This window comes from Chiroxiphia lanceolata, chromosome 5 (assembly GCF_009829145.1).
Source record: "Chiroxiphia lanceolata isolate bChiLan1 chromosome 5, bChiLan1.pri, whole genome shotgun sequence".
NCBI lineage: Eukaryota > Metazoa > Chordata > Aves > Passeriformes > Pipridae > Chiroxiphia > Chiroxiphia lanceolata.
This window is the reverse complement of record NC_045641.1, coordinates 1,516,407-1,542,087: the sequence shown is the minus strand read 5'-3', so window position 1 is coordinate 1,542,087 and position 25,681 is coordinate 1,516,407. Positions and strand designations below refer to the sequence as shown.

At 47.9% G+C, this 25,681-nt stretch overlaps 1 protein-coding gene across 1 annotated transcript in view; it reads left to right on the top strand.

Annotated features, from left to right (window-relative positions):
* The first annotated feature begins 6,587 nt into the window (after positions 1-6,587).
* Positions 6,588-25,681, top strand: part of NET1 (neuroepithelial cell transforming 1) — a 61,730-nt gene continuing 42,636 nt past the window's right edge. The window contains exon 1 of the mRNA XM_032687280.1: positions 6,588-6,731. Coding sequence (XP_032543171.1) covers positions 6,622-6,731 — 110 coding nt within the window. The 5' untranslated portion in view covers positions 6,588-6,621. The remainder of the gene's footprint in view (positions 6,732-25,681) is intronic.

The window sequence follows — 25,681 nt, the reverse complement described above, 5'->3', positions numbered from 1 at the left end:
CAGCTTCTGAAAGTTGGGAAAAAATTACACTTTTGATGTGGCAGCATCAAAAGTGGCTTTTTTTGATGTTGGTACAACAGAACTCAACAGAGGTCCAAATATAATAAGATGGAAGGTGCAAGGAGTGGGGCCAAAGGAGCAGAGTGACTTGGGTTGTCCCAACTCAGCTGCTGGATTTTTTAATCTATCAAAAGAATCCATTTTCCACAACATAAAAGAGTTGGGAATCACATCCCTGGAGCAGCTCAGGTGCCTCTGGACCTCCTGGAATTGCTCTGAAACCTTCCATGAATCGATTTTGTCACTGGTTCTGAGTCCCTGACAGGGAGAAAACGTGTCACTCAGCCCAGGAAAATGATTGTTTGGGAGGTGGAAAAGCAAAACATGTTTTCTTGCAGCTTCTGAATGTTGGGAAAAAATTACACTTTTGATGTGGCAGCATCAAAAGTGGGTTTTTTGGATGTTTGTACAACAGAACTCAAGAGAGGTCCAAATATAACAAGATGGAAGGTGCAAGGAGTGGGGCCAAAGGAGCAGGGTGACCTGCATTGGCCCAGCTCAGTTGCTGCATTTTTTTAATCTATATAAAGATTCCATTTTCCACAACATAAAAGAGTTGGGAATCACATCCCTGGAGCAGCTCAGGTGCCTCTGGGCCTCCTGGAATTGCTGTGAAACCTTCCAGGAGCTGATTGTGTCCCTTGGCAGGGTTCCTGTCCTGGCTGTGAACCACCTTATTATCCCCCCAAACACTCGCTGGCTCCCTGGAATTCATCCCAACTTCCATTCAGTTTTATCGCACTTATTTTCTTGTTGTTTGGGCTTTTTTTAATTTTCCTAGATGAAAACACTCTATTTTGTTTGGGTTTTTTGTTTTGGCTGGTGTTTTGTTTGGGTTTTTTTGTTTGTTTGTTTGTTTTTTAAATAGCTCTAAGCACCGCTGGTGTCACACCCTCTAATCTAATCTAATTTATGGCCTGGGGTTTTATGGCTCTTTAAATGTCTGGAGCTGCCTGGAATCCTCCAAAATCCCACTCTCCAAATAATGCAGGTGCTTTAAATGAGCAACAGTGGCCAAGTGTGGAAAATCCTGCAAGGAAACTTGACCTTTTGAGTCCTGAAAGAGATCAGTGTCACTGAGCTGGGCTTTAATCTTGGCCTAATTAAGTCTGCTTGTTGGAGAGCCACAGGTCCTTAATGTGTGTTACTAATCCCCTGCTTAATCCAAACAGTCTTTCCAACAGGGAATTGTCCTAAAAAGGGGGATTTTTAAGTCCATGGAGTCTCTCCTGCTCCTTGCTGGGAGAGGGGAGGAGAAAACCCCGAGGGCAAAAGGCAAAACCTTTCCCTTGAGGATGGAGCAAAGCTGGGGATGCCCTTGGATGTCTCCAGTGGGATGAGGGAGGAAATGTGGGAGAGGAAGATCCAAGCTCAGGAAGGATTTCCCTCTGCAGCCTCTGGCTCCTGTGACGAAAGGAAATCCTGGCTTCCTGCAGGGAAAGAAAATTGGGAAAAGGTTTGAGAGCCTCTGAACACGAAGAAAAGACCTCTGAGATCAAGTCCAACCATCAACCCACACCACCACCACCGTGGTCACCGTTAAATCATGTCCCCAGGTGCCACATCCACGTGTTTTTTGGACACTTCCAGGGATGGTGAGATTCCACCACCTCCTTCCAGGGGTTTACAATCCCTTCCATGACAATTTTTTTCCCTAATTTCCAATCTAAACCCCCAGGTTAAGGCAGTTTCCTCTCATCCTGTCACTTCTTGTCCTGTTACCTCGTTCCTCTCACGGTGTCTTGGTTTGTTTCTTCCTTGCTCCTGCTCAGGAATTCCTGCTTTTCCATCTCTGCCAGGCACAGGGAGATGACAGGAAAGGTGGAGAGGGACTGGAGAAGGGCCTGGAGGGACAGGACAGGACGAGGGGGAACGGGTTTCAAATTGAAAGAGAGCAGGGTTAGATGGGATATTGGGAAGGAATTCCTGGCTGGGAGGGTGGGGAGGGGCTGGAATGGATTTCCCAGAGAACCTGTGGCTGCCCCTGGATCCCTGGAAGTGTCCAAGGCCAGGTTGGAGCAACCTGGGAGAGTGGGAGGCGTCCCTGCCCATGGCAGGGGGTGGGATAGGATGAGCTTTAAATTCCCTTCCAACCCAAAGCACTCTGGGATCCTGTGATTCCATGGAGTTGGAGGCAGGGATGGCTCCAGGCTGGGTTTTGGTTTCCCAGCAGACAATTCCTGTGGGATGCTGCTCCCAGGGATTAAAGCAAAAAACCAAATTCCAGGGAGACTTTGGAGCCCCTTCCAGGGCCTGAAGGGGCTCCAGGAGAGCTGGAGAGGGACTGGGGACAAGGCCTGGAGGGACAGGACACAGGGAATGGCTTCCCAGTGCCAGAGGGCAGGGATAGATGGGATATTGGGAAGGAATTCCTGGCTGGGAGGGCGGGAAGGGGCTGGAATGGATTTCCCAGAGAAGCTGTGGCTGCCCCTGGATCCCTGGGAGTGTCCAAGGCCAGGTTGGAGCAACCTGGGATAGTGGAAGGTGTTGAGGTTGGAACTGGATGATCTTTAAGTTCCCTTCCCACCCAAACCATTCCAGGATTCCCTGATTGCACCTGCTGCTGCTGAGGGGGGTGGGTGTTCCTTTCCCTGGGTTTAACCCTTTCCCTGGGATTCCTTTCCCTCTCTTCAAGCAGAGCCTTCAGTGCCCAACTCCCCCAGGAGAAACCCATCTGCTGATCCCATCCTGGGCCCTCCCTGCTTTGCCCTCCTGACCCTGCAAAAGGATGATTTCAGCAGACAAGGCCTGTCCCAAAAACTTCTGGGATCACTGAAGTCTCTGCTCAGCTCTGGAAAAGCCATTCCATAAATCCATGGCTCACTTGGAGTGTGTGTGAGGGGGAGGGGGACACAGAGCTCAGGGGAGGAGGTGAATGTGAAGAACAGGAGGGTCTGAAACTGGAGACTCCTCAAAACCAGGAGGACACACCAGTCCAGAGAGCAGGGAAGGAGGGAGGGGAGGCAGCTGTGGAGAAGGATCGGGAAGAAATGCAGGGATTTGGCAGGTGGGGATGAGGATTGGGAAGAGATCCAGGGGTTTGGCAGGTGGGGATGAGGATTGGGAAGAGATCCAGGGATTTGGCAGGTGGGGATGAGGATTGGGAAGAAACCCAGGGATTTGGCAGGTGGGGATGAAGCACGTGGATGTGCATCCAATATAAATGAAATTCCTAAGGCTAAAACTGTTTGGGTTTGGAAGCAAAACAGAAACCTCACGGGTTTTGTCCTGTTGTGTCTGCACTGGGATGAAAATAAGCAGAATTAAATCCCCTCAGTTTTGGCATCGGGGCTGAGTCTGACTCCTGGAGCCCGGTGTGTCGGGAATGCTCCCCCCCTTTTCTCCCACCCCAAAAGAGAAGCCCCAAATTCTTGGCTAAAAAACCTTCAACTCCTGGGCTCGCATCTGGTTTTGTGAAACCTTCTGGCAGCCAAAGGGAGGGGGAATCCACTCAGAATCGAGCTGCAGGCCCCGCTCCAGCAGCTAAACCCGCGGGTTTGGCGCCTCTGAAGGATCCATTCCTCGTTCCTCGCTAAAACCCGGCCAAGAAAGCGAAATTCCACGGGGGGGGGGGGGGTTTAAGGAGTTTCCAGGAATTCCATCCCAGAAGATCGGCCTGTGACTGAGATGAACATGATCCAGAGCAAAAGGCCTCGGTCCAGCCTCGCTGTCTGGGCTGTAAATGCTGTTAAAGGCAGAGATTTTTGGCAAAGCAGGCTGGTCTGAAGGCAGATTTGCACTCTGGAGGAGATGTATTATATATGTTATATATAACATAAAGATCAATATATCAGAGTATTACGTTCTATATATATATTATAGAGAGGTCAACATATCAGAATATAATATCTCAGACTATATGTTATATTATATATAACATAAAGATCAATATATCAGAGTATTATATTCTATACATATATTATAGAGAGGTCAATATATCAGAATATATATCTGTTATAACATATTATATATGACATAAAGATCAATATATCAGAGCATTATATTCTATACATATATTATAGAGAGGTCAACATATCAGAATATATATCTGTTATAACATATTATATATAACATAAAGATCAATATATCAGAGTATTACATTCTATATATATATTATAGAGAGGTCAATATCTCAGAATATATATGTTATATATAACAAAAAGATCAATATATCAGAGTATTACAATATATATATATATATTAAATAGAGGTCAATATATCAGAATATATATATGTTATAACATATTATATATAACATAAAGATCAATATATCAGAGTATTAGATTCTCTCTCTATATATAATATAGAGGTCAATATCTCGGAATATATATATGTTATAAAATATTATATATAATATAAAGATCAATATATCAGAGTATTATATTCTCTATATATTATATAGAGGTCAATATATCAAAAAATATATATACTATATGTTATGATATAATATATCATGTATAATATATAATAATATATAATATATCACATAATAGAATAATATATATATAACATATAACATATAATATATTATATAATATATAATATATAATATATAATATATAATATATAATATAATATATAATATATAATATATAACATATAACATATAATATATAATATATAATATATAACATATAATACATAATATATAGCATATAACATATAACTTTTTTTTTTTTTCAGGGGGGGGTGTTGTCTGAGGTGAATTTTTGGGATTTGAGCTGATTTCCGAGGTGTAATTTGGTCAATCCTCCGACACTTGGTTGGTTTTTGCCGCCTCCTGAGGGGGACGAGGCTGTTGCTCCCCTTCCCCCGGGGCTGTGGGGTGCTGGAATTGTGTTCCCGGAGGAGGGAAGGCTCCCACAATCCTGGAATATCCTGAGCTGGAAGGATCATCCTGCACAGACACCCCAACAATCCCACCCTGTCCCTGAGGGCATTGTCCAAACCCTCCTGGAGCTCTGGCTGCCCTGGGGGAGACTCTTCCAGTGCTTGGCAACACTTTGGATGAAGAACCCTTCCCTAATATCCAACCTAAACCTCCCCTGACACAGCTCCAGCCGTTCCCTCGGGTAATGATCATGGATAGGAGTGGGAATGGATGGATTTGAGGTGCAACCACGTGCCAGGTCCTGCACTTTGGCCACAACAACCTCCTGCAGCTCCAGGCTGGAAAGCTGGAAAAGGCCCTGAGGGCCCAGGTGTGCCCAGGTGGGCAAGAGGCCGATGGCAGCTGGATTGTATCCCAAATAGTGTGTCCAGAAGGACAAGGGAAGGGATTGTTCCCTGTGCTGGGAACTGGGGAGGTCCCCCTGGAATCCCGGGGGCAGTTCTGGGCCCCTCAGATGGGAGAGACAGGGAGGGGCTGGAGCGTGTGCAGGGAAGGGAAGGGAGCTGGGAAGGGGCTGGAGAATTCCTGAGGGAGCTGGGGGGGCTCAGCCTGCAGCAAAGGAGGCTCAGGGGGGACCTTCTGGCTCCCTAAAATTCTGTGGAAGGAGATTGGAGCCAGGGGAGGGGTCGGGCTCTGCTCCCAGGGAACAAGGGAACGGCCTCAAGCTGTGCCAGGGGAGGGTCAGGTTGGACAGCAGGAGGAATTTCCTCATGGAAAGGGTGGTGAGGCCTTGGCAGGGGCTGCCCAGGGAGGTTTGGAGTGCCCATCCCTGGAGGTGTCCAAGGAAGGCCTGGCCGGGGCACTCAGTGCTCTGGGCTGGGGGGAAAGGTGGGCATCGGGCACAGGGAGAATTCTGTGATCTCCAAGGTCTTTTTCAGCTCAAATAATTCTGGGAATTGTCTCTGCTGCCCTGGCAGGGAAGGGTCTGATCCTGCTGTGAGGATGGATTGAGACTGTCCAACAGAGGAGTCCATGCTGGGGCTGCCAGAGCTCCAGGAGTGTTTGGAAAACGCCCTCAGGGACGGGGTGGGATTGTTGAGGGGTCTGTGCAGGATGATCCTCGGGGGTCCTTTTCAACTCAGGATATTCCAGGATTCCAGAGCTTGAGCAACCAGACCAATTCCCAGAGACAATCAACTCACCTGCATCCTTTGCAATCGCAGTTAACACCTCATGTTTACGGGAATTAGGAATTTATTGGCGTTGCTAAGGCTTCATCTCCGTGCCGGGCCCAAGTTCCAGCGCGGTTCCAGGCACAGCTCCAGGAGTGCCATCAGAGGGCTGTATCCAGGTCACCTCCCGGAGCGGCAGGAGGAGTCGCGGAGCGGGCACTCACTGCTCTGGGCTGGGTGATGAGGTGGGTGTGGGTCACCGGTCGGACTGGGTGATCTCAGAGGTCTCGTCCAACTTAATTATCCTATAATTCCATGGAACGTCTGGCTCTGCCCCCCCCGTGCCTCAGTTTCCCCTGAGCGGGGGCGCCCGCGCCGCCAGGGGGCGCTGCTCCCCCCCGCCCTCCCTCAGAGCCCGCGCCTCGCTCTGGCCACGCCCCCGCCGCTCCTGATTGGCCGCCGCGGCCGCCGCCGCCATTTTCAAACCGCCGCCGGCGCCGCCGCCGCCATTTGTGACCGGGCTGAGGCGGCTTCTCTCCCGCTCCCGCTCCCAGCCCCATGGAGGCAGAGCCCCCGGGCCAGAAGCCCCCTCGGCGGAGACGCAGCAGGGCCAGCAGCCCGCCCCGCCCGGCGGACGGCACCCCCGGCGCGGCCGCCTCCTGCAGCCGGTAGGAGTCGCGATCCCCCCGCGCGTCCCACCCCCCGTGAGGGGCTGAGGGTGACCCGCGGGCCGGGGGTGCCCTCAGGGGACACCCCGCTCAGCTCCCCTCGTTCTCTCCTCAGCTCCCCTCCCGCCTTCCCCGGCTGGCTGTCTGGGGAGCCCTCACGCTCCTGTTTTCCCAGGGAAATCCCCTCCTTCCCGCTGTACGGCACCTGCTCTGGTGTCATGAAGGGAATTCCTCTCCTCCAGGCTCTGGGAGGGTCCACTATCCCAGGTTGTTCCAGCTTGGCCTTGGACAATTCCAGGGGTCCAGGGGCAGTTCTCTGGACAACCTGGGCCGGAGCCTCCCCCCCCTCACAGCCAGCCATTCCTTCCCAATATCCCACCGAAATTCCCACCCTTGCGTGCCAAACTTTCATGGAAAAACCTCCCCCCATATCCCCTGGGTTGCCCGCATCCCTTTGGGAAAATGAGGAGAGGCTTCTTGTTGCTCCTTGGGGCGGGAATATTTTGGAGACGGGATGTGTTTTATATTCCCTGGAGACACGGGCTGGGGATCCCTGATCCCTGCGGGCTGGAACACTGGATCATTTCCCTCTCCTGGACATGGGAAAACCCTCCAGCATCAGCTTCGCCTTTTATTCTGATTTTTAAACCCCTGTGCGTGCCATCTGTTACTGTTATTCTGATATATCGACCTCTATGCAATAGATAGGTATATAAAATATATATTGATATATTGACCTTTATATTATAGCATAGCATATAGTATATATATATTTTGATATATTGACCTCTATATAATATATATATATAGAATGTAGTACTCTGATATGTAGACCTTTATGTTATTTATAATATAGAGATATTGACCTTTATATAATATCTATAAAAATATGTATTCTGATATATTACAATATATAATATAGATATAAAATATATATTCTGATACATTGACCTTTGTATTGTATATAATATATAATATATATAATAAATATTATATATAATATATATTATATATAATATAATATATATTATATATATTATATGTATAATATATAATATATATTCTGATACATTTACCTTTATGTAACATATATAATAATATATATAACCTGAGATACTGACCTATAATATGTATAAAATATATCTTCTGATATATTGACCTTTATGTTACATATAATATATAATATATACAATAACATAATATATAATCTATCGACCTTTATGTTATATATAATATATATAACATAATATATATAACATTTATTCTCATATATTGACCTGTACCTTATATATAATATATACAATACTATAACATATAATATATATAAAAATATATTCTGAGATATTGATCTGTGGATAATGTATATAATATATGCATTCGGGGGGGGCTCAGCCTGGAGAGGAGGAGGCTCAGGGGAGACCTCCTCACTCTCTGCAACTCCCTGACAGGAGGGGGGAGCCGGGGGGGGGGTTGGTCTCTTTTCCCAGGCAACCAGCAGCAAGACAAGAGGGCTCGGTCTCAAGTTATGCCAGGGGAGGTTTAGGTTGGATATCAGGAAGAATTTCTTTGCAGAGAGGGTGCTCAGCCATTGGAATGGGCTGCCCAGGGAAGTGGGGGATTCTCCATCCCTGGAGGTGTTTAAGGACAGACTGGATGTGGCATCAGTGCCACGGGCTGGGAACCACGGCGGGGTTGGATCAAGGGTTGGGCTGGATGATCTCAGAGGTCCCTTCCAACCCAGCTGATTCTGGGATTCTATGATTCTATGTTTGCATGGAAACAGGATCAAATTACAGCTCCCTGATTGCCCCCCTTGGAAAAGCAGAGCCTGATGGAAGGCTCTGGTGACTCCCTGAGGTGATGAAACACTGGGATGGTCCTGAATTCATTCCTTGGCTTGTCTGTGTGGAGAGTCAGGGAAATCAGGATAAAACTCCCAGAGGAACTGATGCAGGGAAGAATTATATGGATTAAATAGAAACAACATGTATTTTTATATATTCATCCATGATGGGGGGGGGGAATATTTTTCCATGTTTTTAATGGGAATTTTCCTTGCTGCAGCTCCTCCAGGTTGTTGTGTGTGCCCAGGAGGTCTCTGTTTTCTCAGTCCTGTGCATCTTTTTTGCTGGATCTGCTCCAGTTGCTGTTGTTTCCTGGGCTGGGAAGGCCCCAAAGCTGGTCCCAGGATCCAGATGGAATCTCCCAAATCCCAACTGGCACCGCTTGGCCTTGCTTTGCTTTCCCACTGCCAAGCCAGGAATAACGGAATTTTTCAATGGTTTTCATCCTTGCAGCTGTTGGGGAGGTGGCAAAAAGTAGGACAGAGGGACTGGGTTGGTTTTTAAAATTAAAAAATCACAATAAATTAAAAATGATAATAATAAATTTAATGGTAATAGATTAAAAATAATAGTAAATATAATAATAAATTTAATGATAGTAGATTCAAAATAATAGTAAATATAATAATTAATTTAATGATAATAGATCCAAAATAATAGTAAATATAATAATAAATTTAATGATAGTAGATTCAAAATAATAGTAAATACAATAATAAATTTAATGATAGTAGATTCAAAATAATAGTAAATACAATAATAAATTTAATGATAGTAGATTCAAAATAATAGTAAATATAATAATAAATTTAATGATAGTAGATTCAAAATAATAGTAAATATAATAATTAATTTAATGATAATAGATCCAAAATAATAGTAAATATAATAATAAATTTAATGATAGTAGATTCAAAATAATAGTAAATATAATAATAAATTTAATGATAATAGATTAAAATAGTAGTAAATATAATAATTAATTTAATGATAATAGATCCAAAATAATAGTAAATATAATAATAAATTTAATGATAGTAGATTCAAAATAATAGTAAATACAATAATAAATTTAATGATAGTAGATTCAAAATAATAGTAAATACAATAACAAATTTAATAATAATAGATTCAAAATAATAGTAAATTTAATAATAAATTTAAAATGATAAATTTAGTAATAAATTAAAAATGATAAATGTGATAAACTAAAAATAGTAAATTTAACAATAAACTTAAAATAATAAATTAAATAATTAATTGATAATAATACTTTTAATAATAAATCGAAATAATACATTTACCAATAAATTAACGGTAATACATTTAACATTAAATTTAAAAGAATAATAAATTTAATAATAATATTTTTTTTAAAATAACAATACACTTTAAAATCGAAACCTGGAAGCACTTGGGGGGGGGGGGGGTTTAAATGACTTTTAGCCAAAGGTACAAAATCTGTGCCTTAAAGTTCAAGGGCCTTAAGCAAAGGCCTCCACTCCCTTTTTGCACCGAGGCATAAAGCCTGTTTTTCCAGCTCCTTTCTGAGCCAGAGAGAACATTTCAGGGAGAGGGAATCGCTCTGGGAAGGAGGGGAAGCCATGGAATGTGCCCAAAGAAAGGAAGTCCTGGAGGAAAAGTGAGGAATGGGGGGAAAAAAACCTCTTTTTCCAGCTCTTTTCTGAGCCTGAGAGAACATTTCAGGGAGAGGGAATCGCTCTGGGAAGGAGGGGGAGCCACAAAGAAGGGCAGTGCTGGAGGAAAAGTGAGGAATGGGGGGGGAAAAACCCCCAAACCTCTTTTTCCAGCCCCTTTCTGAGCCTGAGAGCACAACCAGTGTTTCAGGGAGAGGAAAGGTAAGGAGGGGAAGCCACGGAGTGTGCCCAAAGAAGGGCAGTCCTGGAGGAAAAGTGAGGAAAAACCCTCTTTTTCCACCTCTTTTCTGAGCCTGAGAGAACATTTCAGGGAGAGGGAATCGCTCTGGGAAGGAGGGGAAGCCATGGAATGTGCCCAAAGAAAGGAAGTCCTGGAGGAAAAGTGAGGAATGGGGAAAAAAACCCCAAAACCTCTTTTTCCAGCTCTTTTCTGAGCCTGAGAGAACATTTCAGGGAGAGGGAGTTGCTCTGGAAAGGAGGGGGAGCCACAAAGAAGGGCAGTGCTGGAGGAAAAGTGAGGAATGGGGGAAAAAAAAACCCCAAACCTCTTTTTCCAGCTCCTTTTTGAGCCAGGAACACCACCAGTGTTTCTGTGAACCTTGGCCCCGCAGAGGGTGATAAAAAACCTGCAGACAGTGGGACAGAGAAAAGAAACCCTTTTGTTTTAGGGTTGCTTTGGTTGCTCTCTAATCCTGTTCCCATAATTTATCTGCTCCCGAGGTGAATCCAGGTGAATCCAGGACAGCCCAGGGGCACTTTATCCCTTTGGAAGGGATTATTCCCCACGGGAATAAACAGAGTCCTCTCTCCTGCCCCAGACTGTCTGCCCCCACCCCCCCCCCCATCCTGCCTCCAGCTGCCTCTGGAAAAGCTCCTTCCAGCTGGGAATTCTCCAAACCTGGAGCTTGGAGAGCTGGTTTTTATCTCCACCCAGAGATACCTGGAAACACTCAGCACTCTGCAGTTATTTCAATGGGATTAATCCCAATTAACTGGCTGATTCCCAAGGAACTGGCTGACTTGGTGGAGAAGGGTTAAAAACCACCAAGAGTGATTTTATGTTTTGTACCCCCCAAAAATAAATCGAGTTTTACACTTAATCAGCAGCTGAACCCCCTCTCCCCGTGGCCAGGGGGTTGCTGGGTGAGGCTTGCAGGGAGCTGGGGGGGGAAAGAAAGGAGAAAAGTGGCTTTTTTTGGCCACTTTATTTAGACATTAAGAAAATAAAACCCTTCCCAGCCTGGGACAGGAGATTTGTCAGGAACAGCTTTGTTCCTGCAGCAGAAACAGGAGGGAATAATCTGATTTTTTTCACTCAGGGGAAGGATTGGTTTTGACAAGGCACCCGAAGACAGGGAGTCCTTCCTGAATTATATGTTCCCATATTTTAAAAAAAATAAAAAAAAAAGCTTTTAAAATCTTCCCTGCTCACCCCCTTGTTCTGCACAATCTGCACTAAACCCCTCGACTGGCTTTTATTTATTCATTTAACCCGTTTAAAGGGGGGGTTATTTGGTGGTTTTTTTTGTTGACCAGTGACCTCAAACGGGTGCTTTTGATGGTGATGCTCCTCTTCCCTTTCTCCTCCCTAATTATGGCTTTTCTGGAATGATCCTTTGGGATTAAAGCCCTCCCTTTCCACCAGACTTCCCTGGGCTGGGAAGAGAATCCCAACACACACACTTTTATTTCCCTTCCCATTAGCACATCAAAGTTCACCCCAAAAGGGAGATTTTTTTTTCCTCCTCTGGAGCAGGTGGCAATTAAAGAAATGCAGCACTTGGACACGACTGGAAGCTCCAGGGAAATGTCTGAAGGCTCCAGTTCCCGAGGGATTTTATTCCCAAGGCAAGTTCTGAGTGTCTGGGTGGGAGGTTTAGATACAACCCCTTCAGACAATGGCCTCAAACTCAACTCCCAGGAAACAAATCCCAAATTTCCAGCCCATATTTTGGCCTGAAGTTTCTCTGAGAGACTCTGGAGACTTTGGGAATCATTAATTTAAAAAAAAAAAAAAATCAAATGTGTGTTTGGAGTTTGGAGTTAAGCCCCCTCTTTTAATTATCTCCAGGAATAAATATTAATTAAATCTATAATCATAAATATCTACTAACAAACATATGCTGGTAAATATTAACTGGATATTGATTAAATATTAATTATCTCCAGGAATAAATATTAATTGAATATATAATAAATATATACTAACAAACATATGCTAGTAAATATTAATTGGATATTAATTAAATATTAATTATCTACAGGAATAAGTTTAATTGAATATATACTAATAAATATATACTAATAAATATTAATTGGATATTGATAAGATATTAATTATCTACAGGAATAAATATTAATTAAATATATACTAATAAATATATACTAATAAATATTAATTGGATCGTATTTAAATATTAATTATCTCCAGGAATAAAAATTACATCTATAATAATAAATATATACTAGCAAACATATACTAGTGAATATTAATTGAATATTAATGAAATATTAATTACCTACAGGAATAAGTATTAATTAAATATATAATAGTAAATATATACTAATAAATATTAATTAGATAATGATTAGATATCAATTCTCTACAGGAGTAAATATTAAATATATAATAATAAAGATATACTAACTAACATATACCAGTAAATATTAATTGGATAGTAATTAAACATTAATTATCTACAGGAATAAGTATTAATTAAATATATAACAATAAATGTATATAATAATGAATATTAATTAGATATTGATTCGATATTAATTATCTCCAGGAATAAATAGTAATTAAATATATAATAATAAATATCTACTGACAAACATATGCTAGTAAATATTCATTGGATATTAATTAAATATTAATTATCTACAGGAATATTAATTAAATATATAATAAATCTATACTAATAAATATTAATTAGCTATTGATTAGATACATAATTATCTACAGGAATACACATCCCTCTGAGTGCTCATTTACAGTGATTAACCCAGGCTTTTAATTACTTTATGCTGATGATGGGGCTGCTCCTCATTGCCCTGTAAAGCAGAAGTCGAGCTCCACTTCCCAAATTATCACCTTCCCTCACAAATCATTACCCTCAACATCCAACTTCGGGCCACTCATTAGTGCTTTAATTGATATTTTTCAGGGCAGGCTCATCACAGCTGCTCTGCAGATCACAGCTCCCCGTGTTTCGGGGCTGCTAATTAAACTAATTGGGGGCTGAGTCAAAAGATGAGAGGATCTGTCCTGTCAAAATGGTCCCTGGGTGATAAGAACGAGGGAGGTCAAAATCCATTCCCCATTTTCCTGGTGAGGAGCTGCAGAAATTCTTAAGGAAAACCCAAAGAACTTTGGGAGGGGTGGGGATGGAGCTGCTTCCAGCTGGGATCCGTCCCCAGGGGTGTCCCCAGGGATCAGGGCTGGGCCCAGTCCTGTTCAGTGTCTGCACTGAGGATCTGGAGGAGGGGATGGAGGGAACCATCAGCACATTCCAGGTGAGCCCAAGCTGGGGGAGTGTTGATGTGCTGGAAGGCAGGAGGGCTCTGCAGAGGGACCTGGCCAGGCTGGATCCATGGGCTGATTGCAAGGGGCTGAGGTTCCCCAAGGCCAAGGGCCGGGTGCTGCCCTTTGGCCACAAGAAGCCCCTGCAGCTGCAGGCTGGGCCAGAGGGGCTGGAGAGCAGCCAGGCAGGAAGGGAGCTGGGAGTTGGGCTGGGCAGGGAGCTGAAGAGGAGCCCGAGTGTGGCCAGGGGGGCAAGAGGGCCAATGGCTGCTGGGCTGGCTGAGGAAGAGTGTGGCAGCAGGAGCAGGGCAGGGCTTGTGCCCCTGGGCTGGGCGCTGGGGAGGCCACCCCTGGAGTGCTGTGTCCAGCTCTGGGCCCTGAGCTCAGCAAGGCCCTGGAGGGGCTGGAGCAGGGGCAGAGAAGAGCAGCGAGGCTGGGGAAGGGACTGGAGCACAAGTGCTGGGAGGAGAGGCTGAGGGAGCTGGGGGGGCTCAGCCTGGAGAGGAGGAGGCTCAGGGGAGACCTCCTCACTCTCTGCAACTCCCTGACAGGAGGGGGGAGCCGGGGGGGGTTGGTCTCTTTTCCCAGACAACCATCAGCAAGACAAGAGGGCTCGGCCTTCAGCTGTGCCAGGGGAGGTTTAGGTTGGATATCAGAAAGAATTTCTTTGCAGAGAGGGTGCTCAGCCATTGGAATGGGCTGCCCAGGGAAGTGGGGGATTCTCCATCCCTGGAGGTGTTTAAGGACAGACTGGATGTGGCATCAGTGCCATGGGCTGGGAACCACGGCGGGGTTGGATCAAGGGTTGGACTGGATGGTCTCAGAGGTCACTTCAACCCAGCTGATTCTCTGATTCTATGAGAGCAGCCAGGCAGGAAGGGAGCAGGAGCAGCACAGAATGCAGCAAAAGCCAGTGGGAAGTGATTAGACTTCATTGAGGCACATAAAATCATGGAATCATGGAATGATTTGGGTGGGAAGGGACATTAAAGCCCATCCAGTTCCATGTCCAACACCTCCCACTATCCCAGGTTGCTCCAGCCTGGCCTTGGACACTTCCAGGGATCCAGGGGCAGCCACAGCTTCTCTGGGCAAGCTTTACCTTCACAGTATTTTTTCCTAATTATCTAATTCCTAATTAGATCAGTGCCATGGGCTGGGAACCACGGCGGGGTTGGATCAAGGGTTGGGCTGGATGATCTCAGAGGTCCCTTCCAACCCAGCTGGTTCTGGGATTCACTTCACTGCACCTGGAGCAGAGGTGGGGGTTGCTCTGCTGGGATCCAGGAGGCAGATCATTAAAATCTTCTTTCCCAAAGACCAAACTCTTCGAAGGTACAATAATGGAGCTCAGAGGTGTTTCCTGCAAACCAGAGCCCACAAAAGGTTTCTTTGTGCCGCTCACTGTGGACTAAACACATTCCCAGATCCCTTGGGCAAGTTTGTTACAGTCCCTGGATCTCCTGGAATCTGCTGGGGAAGGAGAACAGGGAAAAAATCACGGCACTCTTGGTGTCCTTGAGGAGCTTTATGGAATGGGCCTTGCTGCTTTTCCAAGGAAAAGCCAAGGAAAAGCACCTCATCCTCAAAAATCCTGCTGCTCTGGCCGGGGGAGAACTGGCTGATTCCAAATGTGAAGTGTGTTTGTGCTGCAAACCCATCCCTGCTCCCCTTTATTCCTGGTTTTTATTTTGGAGAAGCCAAAGCAAAACCAGACTCAACAAACAAAGGGGGGGGGGAAAAAAAGGAGGCAAAAAGCCAGAAATATCCTTAGAATTGCAAATGCAGGTGGGCCCCACCTGGTGTGGGGGAGGAAGAAGAGCTTCAGCCAAAGCTTCCTGCGTGTTCCAGCAGGCAATTCCAGGGGCAGACAAACCCAGGCTGCTTTTCCCGGGATTCTCTGGTGTTGTCTGGACTCCCCAGAGTCTGAGTTCCCTTATTCCATCCTTTGGAGTCCCTCATTCCATCCCCTTGAATTCCCTTATTCCATCCCCTTGAATTCCCTCGTTCCATCCCCTTGAATTCCCTCGTTCCACCCCCTTGAATTCCCTCATCCCATCCCCTTGAATTCCCTCATTCCATCCCCTTGAATTCCCTTTTTCCATCCTCTGGACTCCAGCAGATGGAATGAGGGAATTCAAGGGGATGGAATGAGGGAATTTAAGAGGATGGAATAAGGGAACTCAAGGGGATGGGATGAGGGAATTCAAGGGGATGGAATGAGGGACTCCAGAGGATGGAATGAGGGAGCTCCAAAGGATGGAATGAGGGAATTCCAGAGGATGGAATAAGGGAGCTCCAAAGGATGGAATGAGGGAACTCCAAAGGATGGAATGAGGGAATTCCAGAGGATGGAATGAGGGACTCCAGCAGATGGAATAAGGGAGCTCCGAAGGATAGACTAAGAGAACTCAAGGGGATGGAATAGGGGACTCCAGAGCCGCTACTGGCTCAGGCAGAGCCGTGTAATTCCTTTTCCATTCACTGCCAAGCCTGCAGTGAAATCCTTTCCCCGTAGGTGTCGCCGCTGGATTGGGAATCAGAGCTTTTCCTTTCGTTTTCGGCTCCAGCCCAACCTGAGCGTTCCCGTTTCACTCCTGCCCGGAGCTCGATATTTGGGATCAACTGAGCAACTGGGATGAGTTTTGCTTGACTGGTTTAGTGCTTGGAAAAATGAAATGGAGAGGAAATAATAATTCCTTGGATCCCACAGCTCCCACACTGAATTAATTTCATGGAATCACGGGATGGTTTGGGTTGGGAATGACCTTAAAGCTCATCCAGTCTCCCCCTCTGCCTTGGGCAGGGACACCTCCCACTATCCCAGGTTTTTCCAAGCCCCAGCCAGCCTGGAATTGAATTCTCTTCCATGGCACACCCTGGGCCTTTCCTAAACCACCCTGTGCTTTTCCTAAAGGATTTAAGCTCAGCTTTAAAGCTGCCTTTTTCCAGGGAATCCGAGCAGGTGAAGGTGCCCCGTGGGTGGGCTGGAGGAGGAGCAGCAGGGCTGGGGCTGCACTTCAAAGCTGCTCTGCAGAGCTCCCTGGGTGGTTCTAAAAACCCTCCAACACCTTCATCTTCTCCAGCAGAGAGACCACAAAGAGTTTATTGCACCAAGGGCCAATTATTAAGTTGATTTTCCTCCCTCTCCCCCCCCCGCCCCCCACAAAGGTTTGAAGGCTTTGTAGCCCTTGCTCGGGGAGAAGCAGCAGTTCCAGGGCTTGGCTTAGTTTAAACCTCCGGGTGAGGTTTTTCCAAGTGATTTAATTCCTGGGAGGGATTTTTTGAATGGCATTTGTGTGGTCATGAGTCCCTTAAACTCCTCTTCCCTTTGCCCAGAGAAGCTGTGGCTGCCCCTGGATCCCTGGGAGTGTCCAAGGCCAGGTTGGAGCAGCCTGGGATAGTGGGAAGTGTTGGGGTTGGAACTGGATGGGCTTTAAATTCCCTTCCATCCCAAACCATTCCATGATCTCCCATCTCTCCCAGCTCAGGGGTGTTTGTTCCTCAGCTTTAAGAATTGACTCTCAAACTGGTTTTTTCCCTCTGGTGACAAACCCAAAGGAACTGGGGCCTCTTTGTTCTCCCTGTTTGCTCAGAGAGGATTTGATCCCTGGCTCTGCCCAGTGCAGGAGTTCCTTCCCTGCCAGGAGCAGAGATTCCATGGATTTATATTTCTCTCAGTGCCTGAACAGTGCTGGGGGACATGTCAAGACACTAAACATGGTTTTTAGTCATTTGGATACCCAGCAAAGCCCAAAAGGCTTCAGAGAAGCCTTTCAAGATCTCCTGGGATTGGCCATCTGGAGATTCCAAGAGGGATTTCAGGCAACCTCTGGCCCCTTCTCTCTGTGCTGGGCAGCACCCAAGGGGCAAAGCTTGTTGCCCAGAGAAGCTGTGGCTGCCCCTGGATCCCTGGGAGTGTCCAAGGCCAGGTTGGAGCAACCTGGGATAGTGGAATGTGTCCTTTGAAGTGTTATCAGGAGTTCTTATCTCTCTATCAAGCCACGTTTCCTCCCCCAGCTTACCTAACGTTTTATGTTGCTGCTGGTTGTTTCCACCTTAATATCGACATTAATTCTGATTTGTTAGTGATTATTTGCATCAAACCTGCCCTGCTTTTGCACCAGAACTCAGCCACATCAGGGGGCAGCTCTGAGGTGCTTCTGCCACCTAAATAAACCCCTTCCCTTTGTGCCAACAATTGCTTCGGGATAATCTTTGAGCAGAGCCAGGCTAAGCTCTGTGTTAACTCTCCAAGACCGTTCTCCCGAGCTGAGTGAGTTTTAATAACAGGTTTCCTGTGGCAGACTTTCCCTCCCCTAAATCCAAGTGCTCTCTCCGGGAGAGCTGCTCTCCCTCCCCCCTCGGAGCTTTGTTTTGTGTGGGGGCGGTTGGTTGGTCGCTCGGTTTGTTTGTTGTTAACGACTGGAAATGACTCTGGAGGCTTTTATTAAAGCGTCGTGATTCCCCTCCCCGATTAAAACCTGCAAACAAACTTCAGGTGTGTTTATCCCTCGAGATGAGAGGCTCGTGGCTGAACTCTCCTCCCTTTTCTCCTCCCGTCTCCCTTGGCCCCTGAGCTGCTTTTCCCTGCCAGGCTCCAGAAAATTATCCCTGGAGGCAGCAGTTCCTTGTCTGCTGTTTTCCTGGACTTCTTAAGCCTTCAGTTGGGTTGTTTTGTCTGAGTTTCGAGCTCTTTTTCTCTCCTTGCAGGCCTTTCTTTTCTCTGTCCTTTTATTGATGATTTAGATGAGGGCATTGAGTCCATCAGCAGCACATTCCAGGTGAGCCCAAGCTGGGGGAGTGTTGATGTGCTGGAAGGCAGGAGGGCTCTGCAGAGGGACCTGGCCAGGCTGGATCCATGGGCTGATTGCAAGGGGCTGAGGTTCCCCAAGGCCAAGTGCTGGGTGCTGCCCTTTGGCCACAAGAAGCCCCTGCAGCTGCAGGCTGGGCCAGAGGGGCTGGAGAGCAGCCAGGCAGGAAGGGAGCTGGGAGTTGGGCTGGGCAGGGAGCTGAAGAGGAGCCCCAGTGTGGCCAGGGGGGCAAGAGGGCCAATGGCTGCTGGGCTGGCTGAGGAAGAGTGTGGCAGCAGGAACAGGGCAGGGCTTGTGCCCCTGGGCTGGGCGCTGGGGAGGCCACCCCTGGAGTGCTGTGTCCAGCTCTGGGCCCTGAGCTCAGCAAGGCCCTGGAGGGGCTGGAGCAGGGGCAGAGAAGAGCAGCGAGGCTGGGGAAGGGACTGGAGCACAAGTGCTGGGAGGAGAGGCTGAGGGAGCTGGGGGGGCTCAGCCTGGAGAGGAGGAGGCTCAGGGGAGACCTCCTCACTCTCTGCAACTCCCTGACAGGAGGGGGGAGCCGGGGGGGGGTTGGTCTCTTTTCCCAGGCAACCATCAGCAAGACAAGAGGGCTCGGTCTAAAGCTGTGCCAGGGGAGGTTTAGGTTGGATATCAGGAAGAATTTCTTTGCAGAGAGGGTGCTCAGCCGTTGGAATGGGCTGCCCAAGGAAGTGGGGGATTCTCCATCCCTGGAGGTGTTTAAGGACAGACTGGATGTGGCATCAGTGCCATGGGTTGGGAACCACAGCGGGGTTGGATCAAGGGTTGGGCTGGACGTTCTCAGAGGTCCCTTCAACCCAGCTGGTTCTGGGATTCTGTGATTCCAACCCAGCTGATTTTGTGGTTCAGTGATCCGCCTCTAAAACCTCCTCCATGGCCAGATAACCAAAAAACTCCAACCCCCATCCCCACAAGGAGAATTAATTTGGATTCCATGTGCGAACTGAGCCAGATCAGCAGAATTAGGGAGGGATCTCAAACTGGAAATTGTCATCTAGGACTTGAAAGAAATCATTTCAGAGCTGATATTTATTCCTCCTCCAGCAAGGAGTGGACCTTTCAGTGTCCCACTGAAAGGATCTTGTCCCACTGAAGGGATCTCATCCCACTGAAGGGATCTTGTCCCACTAAGGATCTTCTCCCACTGAAGCAGGAAGGGCCGTGAGGGATCCAAACACACCCAGATGGGCAGGGAAGGCTGAGAAACCCTCCTGTGGTTTGATGTTGGGGCTCCTGTGACTGCAAATTTAAGTCAGGCTCAGGTACCAAGCTTTTGGAACAGCTCCCAGAACCAGCTCCTGCTAAACCTCCCCCAAAGGACGAGGCTGAAAAAGGGACTCGAGGGATCCGGAGCCTCCAAACTCCTGGGGAAAGGAGGCACTTCAAGGTTACAAAGCGGGAAGAAAAGCAGTGAAAGGAACAGTTATCTCGCCTCCAAGTGCCTTAAATGACTTTAATCAAAGCGTGCAAACCCTGCTGGAGAAAAGGAGCTCTCCTGGGGTGGTTCCCGGGGCAACTCAGCACAGGTCACCTCGTTCCTGGCTCGGGGATATCAGCGCTACTCACACACGTTTACTTTTCTTTTCTTTTTTTTTTTTTTTGCGTTTAGCGAAGTAAGTAAAAGCATTAAACGATCCCCTTTGTAAGAGCAAAGTACAACCTCCGAGAGCCCTCGGAACGTGTAAATATTTAGACTGTGAAGTCACTCGGTGCTGCTTTTTTACCACCCACCTCCTCCTCGGGGCTTTTCCTCTTCCCGTCTTGCCCTCGGTTGTTTTAGAGACATTAAATCCACAGCCCCTCCCTGCACCATTTCCTGCCCAACTCTTGGGACTCCTCGCTCTTTTCTCCCAGTAGGATTATTGGAAAATAATCCTAAAGTCCCTTTTCCTGGTGTTTCCATTCCCTCATTCCCATCCTGCTCCCGCCCGACTCTGACCCTGCCCCCGTTTCTTTTCGCCGCCGTGGGTTAAGTGTTAAATCCCCTGCGGCTTTTTATAGCCCTGCTGAAGGCAAGGAGGCGAAATTCCCGCAGAATAAAGGTCCCTGTGCTGTTCCCAAAAATATTTGGGTGTTAAGTCGAACAACACTGACGTTTTGTGAGGCTCCTTTTCCCTGCCTGCACCAGTTTTGGAGCTGCCTGTTCGTACCCCACCCCCCCCCGGTAAATCTCTTCCGAAGCTTTCTCTGGTCCCATCCTGATCCTACATGGACTTTTTACATCCAGGAATCTTTCGGCAGGAATCCCGCAGCCCTCGGGGTGTGCCGAGGCCGGGAAAGCCTCTCCTCCCCCAAAAAAGGGCCGGAAGAAAGGCTGTGACCTCCCCCACGCCCGGCGCTTTATGGCTTCTCTGCAGAACTCCCTGGGGCGGGAGGGGAAAAGGCCGGCCGGGATTCTCCCGAGCCATCCCGCGGCCGGGTTTGTTCGGGGTGTGAATCACCGGGAATTGCAAGAACATTGTTGATGTTCTGCTGAGCTGCAAACCCACACGTGGCAGCTCCTCCAGCCCCTTCCCCTCCTCCCCTTGGAGAGCCCGGAGCCACAGTCAAATTTATTATTTTAGAATCAAAATAAAAGCTTTGCTCTCCAAGGTGGTTTTTAAGAACTTTTTCCAGCCTAAATTTGCAGACACGGGAGCCCCAACATCAAACCACAGAAGGTTTCTCAGCCTTCCCTGCCCATCTGGGTGTGTTTGGATTCCTGCTGATGTTCCTCCACTCCTCACTGGAGGAGGAATAAATATCAGCTCTGAAATGATTTCTTTCAAGTCCTAGATGACAATTTCCAGTTTGAGATCTCTCCCTAATTCTGCTGATCTGGCTCAGTTCGCACATGGAATCCAAATTAATTCTCCTTGTGGGGATGAGAGGGTTGGAGTTGTTTGGTTGTGTGGCCACGGGGGAGGTTTTAGAGGCAGATCACAGAATCATAAAATCACAGAATCCCAGAACCAGCTGGGTTGGAAGGGACCTCCAAAGATCATCCAGCCCAACCCTTGATCCAACCCCGCCGTGGTTCCCAGCCCATGGCACTGATGCCACATCCAGTCTGTCCTTAAACACCTCCAGGGATGGAGAATCCCCCACTTCCCTGGGCAGCCCATTCCAATGGCTGAGCACCCTCTCTGCAAAGAAATTCTTCCTGATGTCCAACCTAAACCTCCCCTGGCACAGCTGAAGGCCGAGCCCTCTTGTCTTGCTGATCATTGCCTGGGAAAAGAGACCAACCCCCCCCCGGCTCCCCCCTCCTGTCAGGGAGTTGCAGAGAGTGAGGAGGTCTCCCCTGAGCCTCCTCCTCTCCAGGCTGAGCCCCCCCAGCTCCCTCAGCCTCTCCTCCCAGCACTTGTGCTCCAGTCCCTTCCCCAGCCTCGCTGCTCTTCTCTGCCCCTGCTCCAGCCCCTCCAGGGCCTTGCTGAGCTCAGGGCCCAGAGCTGGACACAGCACTCCAGGGGTGGCCTCACCAGCGCTGAGTCCAGGGGCAGAATCACTTCCTTGGACCTGTTGGCCACACTGTTCCTGAGCCAGGCCAGGATCCATTGGCCCTCTTGCCCCCCTGGCCACACTCTGGCTCCTGTTCAGCTCCCTGTCCATCCCAACTCCCAGCTCCCTTCCTGCCTGGCTGCTCTCCAGCCCCTCTGGCCCAGCCTGCAGCTGCAGGGGCTTCTTGTGGCCAAAGGGCAGCACCCGGCCCTTGGCCTTGGGGAACCTCAGCCCCTTGCAATCAGCCCATGGATCCAGCCTGGCCAGGTCCCTCTGCAGAGCCCTCCTGCCTTCCAGCACATCAACACTCCCCCAGCTTGGGCTCACCTGGAATGTGCTGATGGTTCCCTCCATCCCCTCCTCCAGATCCTCAGTGCAGACACTGAACGGGGCTGGGCCCAGCACTGATCCCTGGTTGGATCATGTTCCATCTCAGCACATAAAGCTGGTGTTTCCTTCACCCAAGCCTGACTAAACTCTTATTGGGCTCATGTTTGCAAGGATATCTCAGAACTCAGTGGCAGCTTTTCCACCACTTTAAATTGCTGTTTTGAGCCCAAAAACTGGCACAACTTTGATCCAAAGCAGGAGCTGCGGGGGTGGTTTGGATACAAAAAGCCAAAGCAGGCAGCTGAAAAAAAAGAAAGAGGAAAGTTTGTGTCTGTCATCGCTGAAATGTGTGTTTTGCAGAGTGTTCTCTTGTGATAACTCTCAATATTTATTGCATCGAGCTGGGTTCCCACAAGGACTCAAAATAGTCGTCTGGGTTTGAAGCCCAGCGTCCCTGGGCTGGCACAGCTCTCTCTCCCAGGGATTCTGGGCACTTGGAATTCCTCTGGCCAGACCACTCTCCCCTGGGAATGTTCCAAATAGGTACCCCGGGGGTGACCCCGAGTGGGAACGGGGTTAAAAACAACCCAGTCCAGCTCCACGTGGGGCCTTTGGCCTGGAAATGTGGGAAAAGGGAGGAGTTCACTCAGAGCCCTGAGTTTTTGGGAATTCAGAGAGGCAGGTCCAGTTAACCTGGAGGGGTCTGGGGGTCATTAAAGCACCCAAAAGCCTCCACTTTGGGCCAGAAAAACACTGTTTGAAGGTGCCTTGTCTCCAGTCCAGTCTCTGTGAGTCAGTGCCTTCCTGCAGGAATGGCTGTTGCTTCCTTTCCCTTTCTTCCTTGGATCCAATCCAGATTCCAAAATGTTAATTTGTGGCATTTTCTGTGCTCGTGCAGATCCCCTGCTCACATCAAATGTAACATCTCTGCTTGGAGAAGTATTTTTCTTGTACTGGTTGTGTTTTTTCTGGGACTCATTCCTGACCTTGGAACCAAACTCTTTCTCTTTTTTCCTTGGAAAAAATCCAGATTCCTAAACATGGCATTTTCTGTGCTCGTGCAGATCACCTGCTCACATCAAATGGAACATCTCTGCTTTGACAAATCTGTTTTTTTGTGTTAATTGTGTTTTTTCTGGGACTCATTTCTGACCATGGGACCAAAATCTTTCCTCTTTGGATCCAATCCAGGCTCCTAAATGTTTATTTGTGGCATTTTCTGGGCTTGTCCATGTCCACCTGGTCACATGGAGTGTTACATTTCTGTATTGAGAAGTCTTTTTTTTTTGTGCTGCTGGTGGTTTTTTGGGACACATTTCTGACCTTGGAACCAAAATCTTTCTCATTTTTCCTTGGATCCAATCCAGATTCCTAAACATGGCATTTTCTGGGCTTGTGCAGATCACCTGCTCACATCAAACTTAACATTTCTGCATTGAGAAATCTGACTTTTTGTGTTGCTGGTGGTTTTTTCTGGGACTCATTTCTGCCCTTGATCTTCCTCTCTCCTCCTCGGATCCAATCCAGATTCTGAAATGTTTATTTGTGGCATTTTCTGTGCTGGTGCAGATCCCCTGCTCACATCAAGTGTAACATCTCTGCTTGGAGAAATCTGATTTTTTTTTTTGTGCTGGTGCTTTCTGGGACACATTTCTGCCCTGGGGACAGAAACCACAGCAGAGCTTGTGAACTATTTAAAGCAAATTTAGTCAGATTTTATTCTGAAGTACCTGCTCTCCCAGTGCACAGCTCGCATGACATGACCCAATGAGTCAAAAATTTATTTATGAACGTCGTGTCTGAGCTCTGGGGAGGAATTCCAGGAGCTGGCAGATTAATTCCACCCCACTTTGGGCACTTAAAACCCCCACTCCTTAAACTGGAGCCGTTCCTTTTTAGCCCCTGGAGAAGCAGAGGCGCCTCCGGGGCAGAGCCAAGCTTAAAATTCCTGGCTGGAGGTGTCGGGAGTGACAGGGATGGCTGGACAAGTGACACATGAGCCCAGCCTGGCAGGAAAAGGGCTTTGATTCCTGCTGCTGGTTTTTAGGGATCAGGATTATCCCCCCCAGCTCATCAATCCCGCTGATTGACAAGGGCCTGCTGCTCCAAGGGCCTGCTGCTCCAAATTTGGGAGACAAGAGGGATCCTTGGATCTGCCCCGGGAACCGAGTCCTCTGCCAGGGATGATCCCATCTTTTCTCAGCTGCTTCCTCCAGCTCTGCTCCTGGCTGTTTGCATCCCATGCCTGGAAAAGGGAACACAGAAAAGTGGGAAGAGCCAGCCCTTAATCATGGATCAGGTCCAGGGATGCCTGGACAAGTGACACATGAACCAGGACTTGAGCCCAGCCTGGCAGGAAAAGGGGAGCCAAGCTTTGGCACGTGGCTTTGATTCCTGCTGCTGGTTTTTAGGGATCAGGATTATCCCCCCAGCTCATCAATCCCACTGATTGACAAGGGCCTGGTGCTCCAAATTTGGGAGCCAGTGGGGATCCTTGGATCTGCCCCAGGAACCGAGTCCTCTGCCAGGGATAATCGCATTTTAGCTGCTTCCTTCAGCTCTGCTCCTGGGTGTTTACATCCCATCCCTGGAAAAGGGAACACAAACAGCTCCTGCAGTGGGAAGAGCCAGCCCTCAATCATGGATCAGGTCCTTCTGTCAGCAGCTTTTGCTTTTCTCTTCCTAAAGAAGCGAGTTTTGCTCTTTCTAGGGATGGATTATCCCCCCCCCCAGTCCTCCCTTCCATGGGAATTCCTGCCTGGAGAAGGCAATTCCCTCAGGACAACCCTGCCCTGGCACCTGTGGGGAGCAGAGGCTGCTCCTGGATTCCAGGGATGGAGGACTGGGAAGAGATTGGAGATGCTCTGGGGCATCACTGGCAGGAAGAGCTGGAGTGACAGGACAAGGGGTACAAACTGAAAGAGGGGAAAGTCAGGTTGGATATTGGGAAGAAATTCTTCCCTCTGAGGATGGTGAGGCCCTGGAATAGTTTCCCCAGGGAGGTTGTGGATGTCGTGTCCCTGGAAGTGTCCTGGGATAGTGGGAGGGACTGGGAGTGGAACTGGATGATCTCTAAGGTCCCTTCCAACCCTTAATTCCCTGATTTCCTGCTCCTGAGGCCGAGGGACACCAGCTCCATCCCGTGCCTTGTACTCCTGGAACACCACAGCTCCCATCCAGGGGTGCTTGGCCATGGCCTGGAACTGCTCCAAACATCCCAGGATTTCTGTGCTTCCTCATCCAGGTTCTCTGGGCTGGTTCTGCTCCAAGAGTTCTCCCAGCA